The 15,606-nt window shown below is 39.4% G+C and overlaps 1 protein-coding gene and 1 long non-coding RNA gene across 3 annotated transcripts in view; one reads left to right on the forward strand and one right to left on the reverse strand.

The window, feature by feature from the left end:
• LOC133553610 (proteolipid protein DM alpha-like) overlaps nt 1-8,324 on the forward strand; it is a 42,574-nt gene extending 34,250 nt beyond the window's left edge. The window contains exons 6-7 of the mRNA XM_061901996.1: nt 1,602-1,667; nt 7,932-8,324. Coding sequence (XP_061757980.1) covers nt 1,602-1,667; nt 7,932-8,084 — 219 coding nt within the window. The 3' untranslated portion in view covers nt 8,085-8,324. The remainder of the gene's footprint in view (nt 1-1,601; nt 1,668-7,931) is intronic.
• LOC133553612 (uncharacterized) overlaps nt 1-15,334 on the reverse strand; it is a 58,701-nt gene extending 43,367 nt beyond the window's left edge. Inside the window, exons 1-2 of one of the 2 annotated variants that reach the window (XR_009806960.1) lie at nt 15,162-15,334; nt 11,483-11,588 (exon numbers count right to left, since the gene is read on the reverse strand). This is a non-coding gene — a long non-coding RNA (uncharacterized LOC133553612). The remainder of the gene's footprint in view (nt 1-11,482; nt 11,589-15,161) is intronic. The other variant, XR_009806961.1, reaches the window with a different exon arrangement.
• Nucleotides 15,335-15,606: the final 272 nt, after the last annotated feature.

A 15,606-nucleotide genomic window follows, 5' to 3' on the forward strand; every position in this document is an offset into this window, starting at 1 on the left:
CTACATTACTAAAGATTAATGTAACTGTAGCTGAAAAAATTCATTTAACATGATGTCCTTTTTTTACTGCTGAGAAGCCAGACAGGACGGAAAAATATATATATATACATATATATATATTTTCATATATATATATATATATATATATATGTATATATATATATATATTTTTTTTTAAAAGACTGTAGTTTAGGCGGTGGCTCTGTTGTTAAGGCGGCCTTGAATACTGTATTTCCTTGAATTGCCGGCGGGTATATAGTATGCGCCTGCCTAGAATTACTGCAGGGTCAATCTCGTTTTGCAAAATAATTAGCGCATGCTTAGTATTACCGCTGGCTCAGGAGTAACGCCGGGTCAAACTCATTCGCAAAATATTTTTTATATTAGCGCATGTCTAGAATTTCCGCCGGGTCAAACTCGTTTCGCAAAATAATTAGCATATGCCTAAAATTTCCGCCGGGTCAAACTCGTCACGTCACGAGTGACACTTCATCTGTCATAATTTTTAAAATAAAGGAGGATAAATCGCATTAAGGGAAGAAGATGAAGAGCTATTCAGTAGGATTTAAGGGCCAAGCCATTGAATATGCTAAAAAGAACAGTAAGCAGCTATGTTTTATTAATATACCGTAGCTGCGTGTGTCAAATATGAGTCATTAAATGACTCCCGCCTCCTGGTGGTAGAGGGCGCTAGTGATCCTTCTTGCGACTACTCGGCTTCAAAAGAAGTGACAACAAGCACGATCGTTTGTTTTTTCCTCTCGCTTGCACTTTTAACATGGAGGATTACATATCTAAATTAAAACAGTTTTCGAAACTGGACTTTCAATCGAAGCAGGAGGTAATATAGGAAGATCTCCATCAAGACAACAGAGACTTTTAAAACTGAAGAAAGATAAGGAAGACTTATATAAACAAGTTATCGATGCTTTTGATCAGAAGGAGCTGGCATGGACTTCATTTATAAGTAAAGGTAAGACTATAATAATGTTTTTTTTTTTATTAAATGTGCTTTTCAGGATGGTATCCTTACATCACACTCAAATTTATAAGCGCAGGCCTAAATTTACCGCATGCCTTTTGGTAAGCGCCGGAGTGAAAAGAGGTTTTAAAATAATTAGCGCCCCGGCGGCAATTCAAGGAAATACGGTATGTTCCACATAAAACATTTTAAAGTGAAATTTTTTAAATAATTGTAGCCTTTCATAGGTCAATAATTCATTCTAACATGGAATTCTTTTTATTTTATTTTTTTTGAGCAATGGCAAAAAAAGAAAAATAAAGATAGACAAAAGAGAGAGAAAAAAAAAACCAGCCTGCATGACAGCTTTGTGTCAACATTGCAACTATTTCGAGTTAGATTTCACCTCATTCCACTTTTTTTTAATGTTTTTTTTATTTTTTTATTTTTGCAATAGAACTTCCGGGTCGGTAAACAATTAGCTGCTGGCCCCAAAACAATCAAAGTTTATTTATATAGCCCCAAATCACGAGTGTCTCAAAGGGCTACATGACTCAAATGGCCCCCGGGCTGCACTTTGGACACCCCTGGCATAAAGGGACATGGTTTACAGCCACTCATTCAAATCCTCTCCTATCAGTACCGAATGACCTACAACCTCTACATCGCTGCCTTCGTCGGCGCGGGCATCACCCTCATGGCTCTGGTGAGTGATTACACCCTCCATCGGGGTCATTTTGAAAGCATTTATGGCTCATGTGACGCTCCGAGCGGAGGCGGCCGAGGCATCTCAGGCCCGCATGACTGATGACTTTTTAGACTGTCACTCTCTGTTCCTTATTCTCAGCTGACACAAACATCATGGCAGTCGCTGTAATGTCTGCCGCCGCCGTCCCCCGGCCAGGCAGATGGCGCGGCCATTATCCTCCCATGCCCCATTACATAGGCTATTACACGGGCGGGATCCAATTAACGTCCCCGGCAGTTAATCATCGTGTCTTTTTGTTTTGCCGTCTAATGACTCCTGTGTCTGCTGTTCTCTTCTTCCAGCTGACCTATACCGCGTCGACCACCTATAACTTTGCCGTCCTGCGCAATCTGGGGAGGAAGGGCATAGGTGCACGGTGTTAGGCTGGCCTGCTTCCTGAGATTTAAAGGGACGGCAGACGTTTTTTTCTTCCTTTTCATCACTGGTGCCTGACACGGACTCTCCTCTTCCTTTTTTCTTTTGTTGGAAAATTTATTGTTGGTTTACTTTTTTTTTTTTTAACATACATACATATATATATATATAAACAGTGGGGAAAAAAGTATTTAGTCAGCCACTGATTGGGCAAGTTCTCCAATTTAAAATAATGACAGAGGTCTGTAATTTTCATCATAGGTACACTTCAACTGTGAGAGACAGAATGTGGAAAAAAAATCCAGGAATTCACATTGTAGGAATTTTAAAGAATTTATTTGTAAATTATATTGGAAAATAAGTATTTGGTCAACCATTCAAAGCTCTCACTGATGGAAGGAGGTTTTGGCTCAAAATCTCACGATACATGGCCCCTTAGCAGAAAAACAGCCCCAAAGCATGATGTTTCCACCCCTATGCTTCACAGTAGGTGTGGTGTTCTTGGGATGCAACTCACTTTTTAGACCAGTTGATCTGCCGTTTCTTTTCTTTTTCTCCTATGTCCCACTCTCCCTTGTGGAGGGGGTCCGGTCCGATCCAGTGGCCATGTACTGCTTGCCTGTGTATCGGCTGGGGACATCTCTGCGCTGCTGATCCGCCTCCGTTTGGGATGGTTTCCTGCTGGCTCCGCTGTGAACGGGACTCTCGCTGCTGTGTTGGATCCGCTTTGGACTGGACTCTCGTGACTGTGTTGGATCCATTATGGATTGAACTCTCACAGTATCATGTTAGACCCGCTCGACATCCATTGCTTTCCTCCTCTCCAAGGTTCTCATAGTCATCATTGTCACCGATGTCCCACTGGGTGTGAGTTTTCCTTGCCCTTATGTGGGCCTACCGAGGATGTCGTAGTGGTTTGTGCAGCCCTTTGAGACACTAGTGATTTAGGGCTATATAAGTAAACATTGATTGATTGATTGACTATTCTTCTTCCTCCAAACACGACGAGTTGAGTTTATACCAAAATGGATACATGGATGATACAGCAGAGGATTGGGAGAATGTCATGTGGTCAGATGAAACCAAAATAGAAATTTTTGGTATAAACTCAACTCGTCGTGTTTGGAGGAAGAAGAATACTGAGTTGCATCCCAAGAACACCACACCTACTGTGAAGCATGGGGGTGGAAACATCATGCTTTGGGGCTGTTTTTCTGCTAAGGGGACAGGACGATTGATCCGTGTTAAGGAAAGAATGAATGGGGCCATGTATCGTGAGATTTTGAGCCAAAACCTCCTTCCATCAGTGAGAGCTTTACCAAATACCCATTTTCCACCATAATTTACAAATAAATTATTTAAAATTCCTACAATATAAATTCCTGGATTTTTTTTTTCACATTCTGTCTCTCACAGTTGAAGTGTACCTATGATGAAAACTACAAACCTCTTTCATCATTTTAAGTGGGAGAACTTGCACAATCGGTGGCGGACTAAATACTTTTTTGCCCCACTGTATGTAGGGGTAGTAACAAATGTTTATTTTTTTTCAATCACCTTTCATTCCAGTGCTGGAGGTCAGTATTTAAAAATGTATTTTCACTTCCCACATTGCTCGAAAAGCAGTAATTAACATGAACTAATAACCACATGCGCAACTCACAATAGGGATTATAGGTAACCACGGCTACCGTTCATCACATCTGGTTGCCATGGTGGCAGACAAGCACGCATTTGCAGCCTCATAGCTGACCCCTGGACTTTTCTCACGGGCAACAATTGTGCCGTGCTTTTTTTTCCCGTGTCTTGGGGGGAGGGGTACCCGCACGAGACCGCTCGGCCGGGGGTCATGTGACATGTCAAGGGAAAGGGCCCGGCAGACAAAGACAAATACGACCTCTTTAAAGGATCAATGGTGCTCTTCTGGGACCACAACCCTGCCTCCTGAATAGTGGAAATGATGGATTGTGAGCAAAAGGGAGGGCTCAAGGAATTTTAGATTTGATTATTGTTTCTTTTTAGCTAAAAAGGGACTTTTTTTTCCCCTCCTTAAGTTGGATCGAGTACGGTCTGGAATTGTTTGTCATGCTTGTGAGATGACAAAGGTGCTTGCTTATCAAGTCGCCTATGCTTAGCTCTTAAAGGCCTACTGAAAGCCACTACTACCCACCATGCAGTCTGATAGTTTATATATCAATGATGAAATATTAACATTGCAACACATGCCAATACGGCCTTTTTAGTTTACTAAATTACAATTTTAAATTTCCCGGGAGTTTCGTCTTGGAAACGTCGTGTAATGATGACGTGTACGCAAGACGTCACGGGTTTTTAGGAAATATGAGCGCTGCACACACACACAGCTAAAAGTCGTCTGCTTTAACGGCATAATTACACAGTATTTTGGACATCTGTGTTGCTGAATATTTTGCAATTCCTTCAATTAATATTGGAGAAGTCACAGTAGAAAGATGGAGTTGGGAAGCTTTAGCCTTTAGCCACACAAACACACGGTGATTCCTCGTTTAAAATTCCTGGAGGTGAAACTTTCCTATGGATCAGAGCGCGGTCAAGCAAGCATGAATCAAGACGGAATGTCAACCAGCAGGTTTCGGTGAGAAAATTGCGGTTAAAAAGTCAGTTCTTACCGGAGAAAAGCTGAGCTTGTGCCGTCCATAGCTGCCGTCGACTCCCCTGAGACACTGGCGTCAAGACACCCGTGGACACACCCCTCCGACTATCAGGTACTATTTAACTCACTGAAACACTAGCAACACAATAGAAAGATAAGGGATTTCCCAGAATTAACCTAGTAAATGTGTCTAAAAACATCGGAATCCGTCCTAATGCAATAGCGTTTTTTTTTTCTTCTAGTCCATCGCTATCAATATCCTCAAACACGAATCTTTCATCCTCGCTCAAATTAATGGGGAAATTGTCGTTTTCTCGGTCCAAATAGCGGTTTTTGTTGGAGGCTCCCATTAAAAACAATGTGAATATGTGAGGAGCCATCACACGGGTGACGACATCGTCTGCGACTTCCGGTAGAGGCAGGGCTTTTCTCTTAGCGCCGAAAGTTGCAAACTTTATCGTGGATGTTCTCTACTAAATCCTTTCAGCAAAAATATGGCAATATCGCGAAATGATCAAGTATGACACATAGAATGGACCTGCTATCCCCGTTTAAATAAGAAAATCTCATTTCAGTAGGTCTTTAAAATAGTGGTCCCCAACCTTTTTGTATCCGCGGACCGGTCAACGCTAAATAATTTTGTCCCGTGGCCCGGGTGGGGGGTGTTGGGGGGGTCCTTTTTTTTTTTTTTCCTTTGTCAAGAAAAAGGGACGTTTTTGTCATAAAAAAGGGAGGTTTTTGTGGTTGTTGCACTAATTGTAAGTTTATATTGTGTTATTTACGTGGATTTAATAAAAAAAAAAAAAAAAACATTTTTATTTTTATTTTTTTATTTATTTTTTAAATGAATAAATTATTCTGCGGCCCGGTACCAATCGGGCCACGGCCCGGTACCGCGGCCCGGTGGTTGGGGACCACTGCTTTAAAGCAAAGGGAGAGAATTTTCACTTAGCGGCCACTTTAAAGGATACTCTTTAATATTCTAATGAAATCTGAGGCAAGAGCGGTATTTATAAGCCTTCGCGACGTATTTTTAATTGCTATTATTGCTAAGTTATTGCAATATAATGTAACCTATGTAATGGATGTACAAAACCCAAAACCAGTGTAGTTGGCACAATGTGTAACTCGTAAAATACAGAATACAATGATTTGCAAATCCTTTTCAACTTATATTCAATTGAATAGACTGCAAAGACAAGATATTTAATATTCGAACTGAAAAACTTTTTTTTTTATGCAAATAATTATTAACTTAGAATTTAATGGCAGCAACACATTGCAAAAAAGTCTGCACATGGGCCTTTTTACCACTGTGTTACATGGCCTTTCCTTTTAACAACACTCAGTTAACGTTTGGGAACTGAGGAGACCAATTTTTGAAGCTTTTCAGATGGAATTATTTCCCATTCTTGCTTGTTGTACAGCTTAAGTTGTTCAACAGTCCGGGGTCTCCGTTGTGGTATTTTAGGCTTCATAATGTGCCACACATTTTAAATGGGAGACAAGTCTGGACTACAGGCAGGCTAGTCTAGTACCCGCACTCTTTTACTATGAAGCCACGCTGTTGTAACATAGGGCTTGGCATTGTCTTGCTGAAATAAGCAGGGGCGTCCATGATGGCAACATATGTTGCTCGAAAACCTGTATGAACCTTTTAGCAATAATGGTGCCTTCACAGATGTGTAAGTTGCCCATCCATCCATTTCCTACCGCTTATCCCCTTTTTTTGGGGTCCCAGGGGGCGCTGGTGCGTATCTCAGCTGCAATCGGGCGGAAGGTGTGTACACCCTGGACAAGTCGCTACCTCATCGCAGAAGTTACCCATGCTTTGGGCACTAATACGCCCCCATACAATCACAGATGCTGGCTTTTGAACTTTGCGCCTAAAACAGTCCAGATGGTTCTTTATCTTTGTTCCGGAGGACGTGACGTCTACAGTTTCCTAAAACAATTCGAAATGTGTACTCATCAGACCACAGAACACTTTAACACTTTGCGTCAGTCCATCTTAGATGAGCTCGAGCCCAGCGAAGCCATTAGCATTTCTGGGTGTTGTTGATAAATGGTTTTGGCTTTGCTTAGTAGAGTTTTAACTTGCACTTACAGATGTAGCGACAAACTGTAGGTACTGACAGTGGTTCTTTGAAGTGTTCCTAAGCCCATGTGGTGATATTTTTTACACACTGATGTCGCTTTTTGATGCTGTACCGTCTGAGGGACCCAAGGTCCGTGATATTGCTTACGTGCAGTGATTTCTCCATATTCTCTAAACCTTTTGATGATATTACGAACCGTAAATTGTGAAATCCCTAAATTCCTTGCAATAGCTTGTTGAGAAATATTGTTCTTAAACTGCTGGACAATTTGCTCACGCATTTGTTCACAAAGTGGTGACCCTTGCCCCATCCTTGTTTGTGGATGACTAAGCATTTCATGGAAGCTCCTTTGATACCCAATCATGGCACCCACCTGTTCCCAATTAGCCTGTTCACCCATGGGATGTTCCAAATAAGTGATTGATGAGCATTTCTCAACTTTATATGTCTTTTTTTGCCACTTGTGCCAGCTTTTTTGAAACACTTTGCAGGCATCCAATTCCAAATGAGCTATTGCTTGCAAAAAACAAAACAAAGTTTTCCAGTTTGAAGGTTAAGTATCTTGTCTTTGCAGTCTATTACATTAAATATAGGTTGAAAAGGATTTGCATATCATTGTATTCTGTTTTTTATTTACGGTTTACAAAAAGTGCCAACTTCTCTGCTTTTGGGCTTAGTAAAGGGGCGTAAATGTTACAAGTTTTTCTCAATTGCATGAGTGAGGTTCTTTAACAGGCGGGGCTTTTTGTCTGTCATTCTTAAGGAATTGTGTTGTAGTTATTGTATAACATTTTTGACTTACAGACCTAACATATACTGTAGATGAGTTGTTTTTAGCCTTTTTTTTTTTTTTTAACAAACAACATAGTTCATCTGTTTGTTGAAAGCGTTGTATGGCTGTGAGTAATGCGCTTCTTTTATATTTCATTCCCCTTTTTGGTGATATTTGATAATAAAAACCAATATTATTGTTTCTGTGCAGAGGCCCTGAAAAATGTAATTGTACTGCTTAAAATTCTCCTGACACATTGGAGGAGGGAGGGGGTACGCGGGGTATCTTTTTTTTTTTTTTTTTTTCCCCCAGGCGTTTTGTATTCTCTCCTATTTTGTTTGCAGGTGCACTCCTCCGTGCAGTTGGCAGTAAACCAGGAGAACCTGAGGAGGTGCAGGAACAACAAGGGAGGCTATGACCTATATGGCCAGCTGCTGCGGGATAGAGGCGGGGTGGTGTGTTCTCCCTACCCTGCAATTATATCCGACAGCTCTTAATTTGTTACAATTGAGACCGCCTTCATAACTGTTACGTTGTCGGGAAGAAGTTGGCAATTTTGTGTTTGCAGAAGGATCCCGCTCATTTTGTAGTTTTTTTTCCTGTAAGAGTATGTAGTGCCGATTTCTTATCCATATTTAGTTGATCCCTCACATATGCATATAAGAGTGGGTTTGTTGTATTTGTGATATGCTTTGTAATAAAGGGAGAATACATTTGCAATTACATAGCAAGCAAAACAGCCCTGTATTGTGTCAATATTGGACACCTTTCTATGGCCTAACACGAGGGATGCTACTGATGTGTATTTCTGGTCTCGTCATCCTCGTCCGGACAGAAGTGTGACCACGGCAGCGCGGCCGGATCAAAAGAGACGTCGGCGAGGCTTTGCTAAACAAAAAGTTGCTTTATGACGAGCTAGCATCGTTAAAACAGGACTGCAGTTCCTGGAGGAGGTCAGGTCCAAAATGACGGACTCCTGATTTGGAGAAGCCAAACCATCCATCTTTAACCGCATATCCATGATCGGGACAACAGCTCTTGCAGAAACCCCCAGACTTCCCTCTCCAGAGCAACATTAGCAACTTCCCCCTGGGGGATCCCGAAGCGTTCCCAAGCCAGAGAGGAGATGTAATCCCCCCCATCTGGTCCGTGGCCTGCCGCGGGGTCTCCTTCCAGTCCCTAGGCATCCGCACGAGATGCCCGAACCACCTAAGCTGGCTCCTTCCAAAGAGATACAAATGTCATTATTTTGACTTAGTAAATATTGACTTACTAAGACACAATTATGACAAAGTCAAATGAATGACTTACTGTAAATAAGCGTTTGAAGAAAAGAGTTGAAAGTGGGGCCACATGCTGCCATATGCTCAACTCATCATGCATAATTTAAAACCTTTTGGAGAGATGTCTTTTTTTCACATTTCTACTCCGAGTTTCTCTCGGGTGACTGAACTTATCACCCTATGTCTTCCTATATCTTAAGGGAGATGCCAGCCTGTCCTTCTGAGGAAACTCATTTTGGCCGCTTGTATCCGCGATCGTTGAAGACCTCAACGGCGGGGCAGGCTATAGACAGTAGATTTAAAGGCCTACTGAAACCCACTACTACCGACCACGCAGTCTGATAGTTTATATATCAACAGAGGTGGGTAGAGTAGCCAGAAATTGTACTCAAGTAAGAGTACTGTTATTTTAGAGATTTATTACTCAAGTAAAAGTAAGGAGTAGTCATCCAAATATTTACTTGAGTAAAAGTAAAAAGTATGTTGTGAAAAAACTACTCAAGTACTGAGTAACTGATGAGTAACCTGTTTGTTTAATGATTACGGCAACAGATAATGCACGAAAACATTAAAATAGCAATGAGCAAATTCAGAGCCAGGAATTTCTCTTAAGCAACTAAAACAATAATATATATTAAATAATAGTACATTAAAATAAAAAAATTAAGGCAAATTGAGCCACAATAACTTAACAGCACCATAGGCTCAGTAGGCATTGATTGATTGATTGATTGATTGATTGAAACTTGTATTAGTAGATTGCACAGTACAGTACATATTCCATACAATTGACCACTAAATGGTAACACCCCACTACGTTTTTCAACGTTAATCAATTACTTAATAAATGACCAAGTCGAGGTGATCTACCTCATATATACATACACACACATATCATATATATATATACAGTATATTATTTATAGTTTTTTATTTTGCCGTTTTTGTTGACATGTTAAAGGTGTTTTAATGAATATACATGCATGTTTAACATATAGATTCCTATCTTTCATGAAGACAAGAATATAAGTTGGTGTATTACCTGATTCTGATGACTTGCATTGATTGGAATCAGACAGTATAGTGCTGATAATGTCAATCAATCAATCAATGTTTATTTATATAGCCCCAAATCACAAATGTCTCAAAGGACTGCACAAATCATTACGACTACAACATCCTCGGAAGAACCCACAAAAGGGCAAGGAAAACTCACACCCAGTGGGCAGGGAGAATTCACATTCAGTGGGACGCCAGTGACAATGCTGACTATGAGAAACCTTGGAGAGGACCTCAGATGTGGGCAACCCCCCCCCCCTAGGGGACCGAAAGCAATGGATGTCGAGCGGGTCTAACATGATGTCCACATTTTCAAATGGAGGAGAAAAAAAGTTCCTCTTTTCTGTCTAATACCACATGAAAGTCGTTGGTTTTTGGCATCTTATTCGTCCAGCTTCCATATTTGTTTTTATACACTTTACAAGAAATACATTGGCGGCAAACTCCGTAGCTTGCTGGCTTGTTTGCTCTGGCTTTCGGAGACTCTTATTTTGTTAACACAGGCACGATGGAGCGGCGCTTTTATTGTGAAGACAGGAACTGTGCGAGCAGTCTTTAGGCATTTGACGGGAAGTACGGTTGAAATAAAAAGTGTCTTTTTTCCTTTACACTTTTGATTGATTGATTGAAACTTTTATTAGTAGATTGCACAGTACAGTACATATTCTGCATAATTGACCACTAAATGGTAACACCCCAATAAGTTTTTCAACTTTTTAGGTCGGATTCGACGTGTGACGGTCACGTGACCGCCTGGTTTTGTTTGATTGGTCCAACGTCACCAGTGACTGCATGTGATTGGTGAAACGCAGGCATGCGTGGATCCTACTTAGAATGCGTGTCTGTCAAAATCAAAACAAACAAAATGTGCATTAACAAATCGATAAAAAAAAAGTAGCGAGTAACGAGCTGATTGTAGATAAATGGAGCGGAGTAAAAGTAGCGTTTCTTCCCTATAAATATACTCAAGTAAAAGTACGTTGCATAAAAACTACTCTTAGAAGTACAATTTATCCCAAAAGTTACTCAAGTAGATGTAGCGGAGTAAATGTAGCGCGTTACTACCCACCTCTGTATATCAATCATGAAATATTAACATTGCAACACATGCCGATACGGCGGGTTTGGTTTACTAAATTGCAATTTTAAATTTCCCGCGAAGTATCCTGTTGAAAACGTCGTGGAATGATGACGCGTATGATGTTGCGTGCGCGTGACGTCTCGGGTTGTAGCGGACATTTTTTTCAAGCCCGATCCAAGCTAGAAGTAGTCTGTTCAATCGCATAATTACACAGTATTCTGGACATCTGTGTTACGGAATCTTTTGCAAATTGTTCAATTAATAATGGAGAACTCAAAGTAGAAAGATGGAGGTGGGAAGCGCTGTATTGCAGCTGCCTTCAGCATCACAAACACAGCCAGTGTTTCCTTGTTTAAAATTCCCGAAGGTGAAACTTTACTATGGAACAGAGTGGTCAAGCGAACATGGTTCCTGACAACATGTCAACCGGCAGGTTTAGGTGAGAAAATTGTGGTAATAAGTCGGCTCTTACCGTAGACATCAGCGGAGCTTGCGTCCTTCTGCAGCTGCGTGGCTTCCCTCAGACACTGGTGGTCACCACACCCCTCCGACTTTCAGGTACTATACATACAATTTTTCTCAACAAAAGAGGAGAAATATAATCTTAGAGAAAAATCTAATTCAAAACATTTGTATGCACGTACAACACTTAAGACCTTCAGTATATCAGTATGTGGAATTAAATCATGGAATGGATTAAGCAAAGCAATTAAACAATGTACTAGTATGATCCACTTCAAGAAACTCTTCAAACTGAAAGTGTTTACAAAGTACAAAAAAGAACAACCAAGATAAGGTAAAGAGTCCAATACAGGAGTCCCCAAGTTCTCCCCCAAACTGGGACCTGAAAACTACTGGTCTTTGATGATTTCCGTGCATCCTGTCATGATGAACATATAATATGAGCTATGGTAAGTTTTGAAGTTTGCTAAAGCCCTCAAAAAGTTTTAGTTGGTAGAATTATTGTAATAGCCAAGAATAATAATACATTTAATATCACAAGAGGGTTATATAAGGCAATTTAATATAAAGTGCGTTCCAGATGAAAAAAATCACTAGAAGTTGAATAAATGTAATCTAATTTGCTTTGTTAGCTCTTACACAAAGCTAAAATACTGATGTTTTGTGCGGATATTAGCATATATTGACCTACATCGCCTTGGTTTTAATATCCTTTGTGTACAAAATGTATGAAAGTGCTAATGAAGGAGGATGCCCGTTGTGTTCAATTGATTGTTATCGAACAAGAACATAAAACTTGCCTAACATGACATCACACATATTGGACTACATCTGGGCACGAATATTCTGTTCAATACAACACCAACATCAAAACAGGAATCCAGCACATGCAAAGAGATGATCCCGTCACATTAAATTATTTGCTAAAAATGTACTGGCCCAGATATAGTCTTTTTCCCTTCGAATAAGAGACCCTCGGTCTTGTATCGGTCATCTCGAGGTGTATGCATGCAAACCAACCGATGGCGCCAAACTACTTCTCCACAGGCAAATCAGAGCTTTTTGTCCTGTCCAGAGGTGGGTAGTAACGCGCTACATTTACTCCGTTACATCTACTTGAGTAACTTTTGGGATATTGTACTTCTAAGAGTAGTTTTTATGCAACATACTTTTACTTTTACTTGAGTATATTTATAGAGAAGAAACGCTACTTTTACTCCGCTCCATTTATCTACAATCAGCTCGTTACTCGCTACTTTTTTTTATCGATCTGTTAATGCACGCTTTGTTTGTTTTGATTTTGTCAGACACGCATTCAAAGTAGAATCTACGCATGCCTGCTTTTCACCAATCACATGCAGTCACTGGTGACGTTGGACCAATCAAACAAAACCAGGCGGTCACGTGACCGTCACACGTCGAATCCAACCTCAAAAAGTTGAAAAACTTATTGGGGTGTCAACATTTAGTGGTCGATTGTACGGAATATGTACTGTACTGTGCAATCTACTAATACAAGTTTCAATCAAAAGTGTAAAGCAAAAAAGACACTTTTTATTTCAACCGTACTTCCCGTCAAAAGCCTAAAGACTGATCGCACAGTTCCTGTCTTCACAATAAAAGTGCCGCTCCATCGCGCCTGCGCTAACAAAATAAGAGTCTCCGAAAGCCCTAGCAAACAAACTAGCAAGCTACGGAGTTTGCCGCCAATGTATTTCTTGTAAAGTGTATAAAAACAAATATGGAAGCTGGACGAATAAGATGCCAAAAACCAACGACTTTCATGTGGTATTAGACAGAAAAGAGGAACTTTTTTTCTCCTCCATTTGAAAATGTGGACGTCTGATTCCAATCAATGCAAGTCATCAGAATCAGGTAATACACCAACTTATATTCTTGTCTTCATGAAAGATAGGAATCTATATGTTAAACATGCATGTATATTCATTAAAACACCTTTAACATGTCAACAAAAACGGCAAAATAAATAACAAAATTATATACTATATATATATATATATATATATATACACACACACAGATATATATATATATTGTAACTCCCTCCACATAGCACTGACACAATGGCTTTCTTTGACTGATTTATTGAAGGCTTTCTTTCCCTTCAATTCACCATGAAAACTGTTAATAAAATAAAGCACGTTACAAAATTACAAATACCTCGTTGGCCTGCATGCTTCCTTTAGGAGGAAATTGTGATCTTCTGGCTGTCATAGCCCAAACGCTGAAAGTCCTTGTGACACTTTTTAGTCCTTGTTACCATCAGTCGCTCTCTTTATCCCTTCTCATTGCATCAAACAGATGTTCACTCATACCCGGAAGTAGCTTCCCTATATCCGTTCACAGACCAATTGAGACACAACAAAACAAACGCATGCCCACAAACCCAACAAAAAGGCATGAAATTACATTTTTAACCGTAGTAACTTAAATAAAGCTTTCTTATGAACTTTTATACATTTTGATTTAAATTCCCTTTTATGAACTTGACTTATTCTGTTTTTAGAGAAATAAAACAAATTATAATAATTACTAGTAGCAACAGTTACATACATATATATATATATATATATATATATATATATATATATATATATATATATATATATAAATGATATGTGTGTATGTATATATGATGTAGATCACCTCGACTTGGTCATTTATTAAGTAATTGATTAACGTTGAAAAACTTATTGGGGTGTTACCATTTAGTGGTCAATTGTACGGAATATGTACTGTACTGTGCAATCTACTAATAAAAGTTTCAATCAATCATTCAATCGACGAATGCCTACTGAGGCTATGGTGCTGTTAAGTTATTGTGGCTCAATTGCCTTAATATATATTATTGTTTTAATTGCTTAAGAGATATTTCTGGCTATGAATTTGCTCATTGCTATTTTCACGTTTTTGTGCATTATTTGTTGCCGTAATCATTAAACAAACAGGTTACTAATCAGTTACTCAGTACTTGAGTAGCTTTTTCACAACATACTTTTTACTTTTACTCAAGTAAATATTTGGATGACTACTCCTTACTTTTACTTGAGTAATGAATCTCTAAAGTAACAGTACTCTTGAGTACAATTTCTGGCTACTCTACCCACCTCTGGTCCTGTCTCACACACACACACACACACACACACACACACACACACACACACACACACACACACACACGAACAGAAGAGTATGATGCCACAGTCAAGAAACAACCTTTTTGTTGCAATATACTGGTTGTTTACTAAAATTCCTTTAAAAAAAAAAAGGCCAGTTGTCTTATATTTGGGTCAACACAGTAGTTACTGTTTTTAAATTTTCAGAAATATTTTTTAAATCAGTGTTGTCGTATAGCAGGGGTCGGCAACCCAAAATGTTGAAAGAGCCATATTGGCCCAAAAATACAAAAACAAATCTGTCCGGAGCCGCAAAACACATTCAAAAGCCATATTACATACAGATAGTATGTCATGAGATTTAAATTGAATGAAGAGGACTTAAAGGGAACTAAATGAGCTGAAATATAGCAACAAATGAGGCATAATGATGCAATGTGTACATATAGCTAGCCTGAATAGCATGTTAGCATCGATTAGCTTGCAGTCATGCAGGGACCAAATGTGCCCGATTAGCATTCCACACAAGTCAATAACGTCAACAAAACTCACCTTTGTGCATTCACGTACAACATTAAAAGTTTGGTTGACAGAACGAGACAGAAAAAGAAGTGGCATAAAACACGCCCTAGAAAGTCGGAGAAAGTTGTACATGTAAACAAACCACGGTGAGTTCAAAGACCACCAAAATTAGTAGGACAAAACGGCGCTCGCCAAATACTGGAATCAGTGAAGCATGTTTAATGCAAACAGTGTGTTTTATAACAATTAGGGAGGTTTGTGTCATGTTTGTCCTCCTACAGAAACCATATTAAAACAAAAAAATATATTTTTCCTTTCATCTTTCTCCATTTTTCAGACATTTTTGAAAAAGCTCCAGAGAGCCACTAGGACAGCGCTAAAGAGCTGCATGCATATATATATATATATATATATATATATATATATATATATATATATATATATATATATATATGTTCATGGAAAGTATCGCATG

This window comes from Nerophis ophidion, linkage group LG05 (genome assembly GCF_033978795.1).
Source record: "Nerophis ophidion isolate RoL-2023_Sa linkage group LG05, RoL_Noph_v1.0, whole genome shotgun sequence".
NCBI lineage: Eukaryota > Metazoa > Chordata > Actinopteri > Syngnathiformes > Syngnathidae > Nerophis > Nerophis ophidion.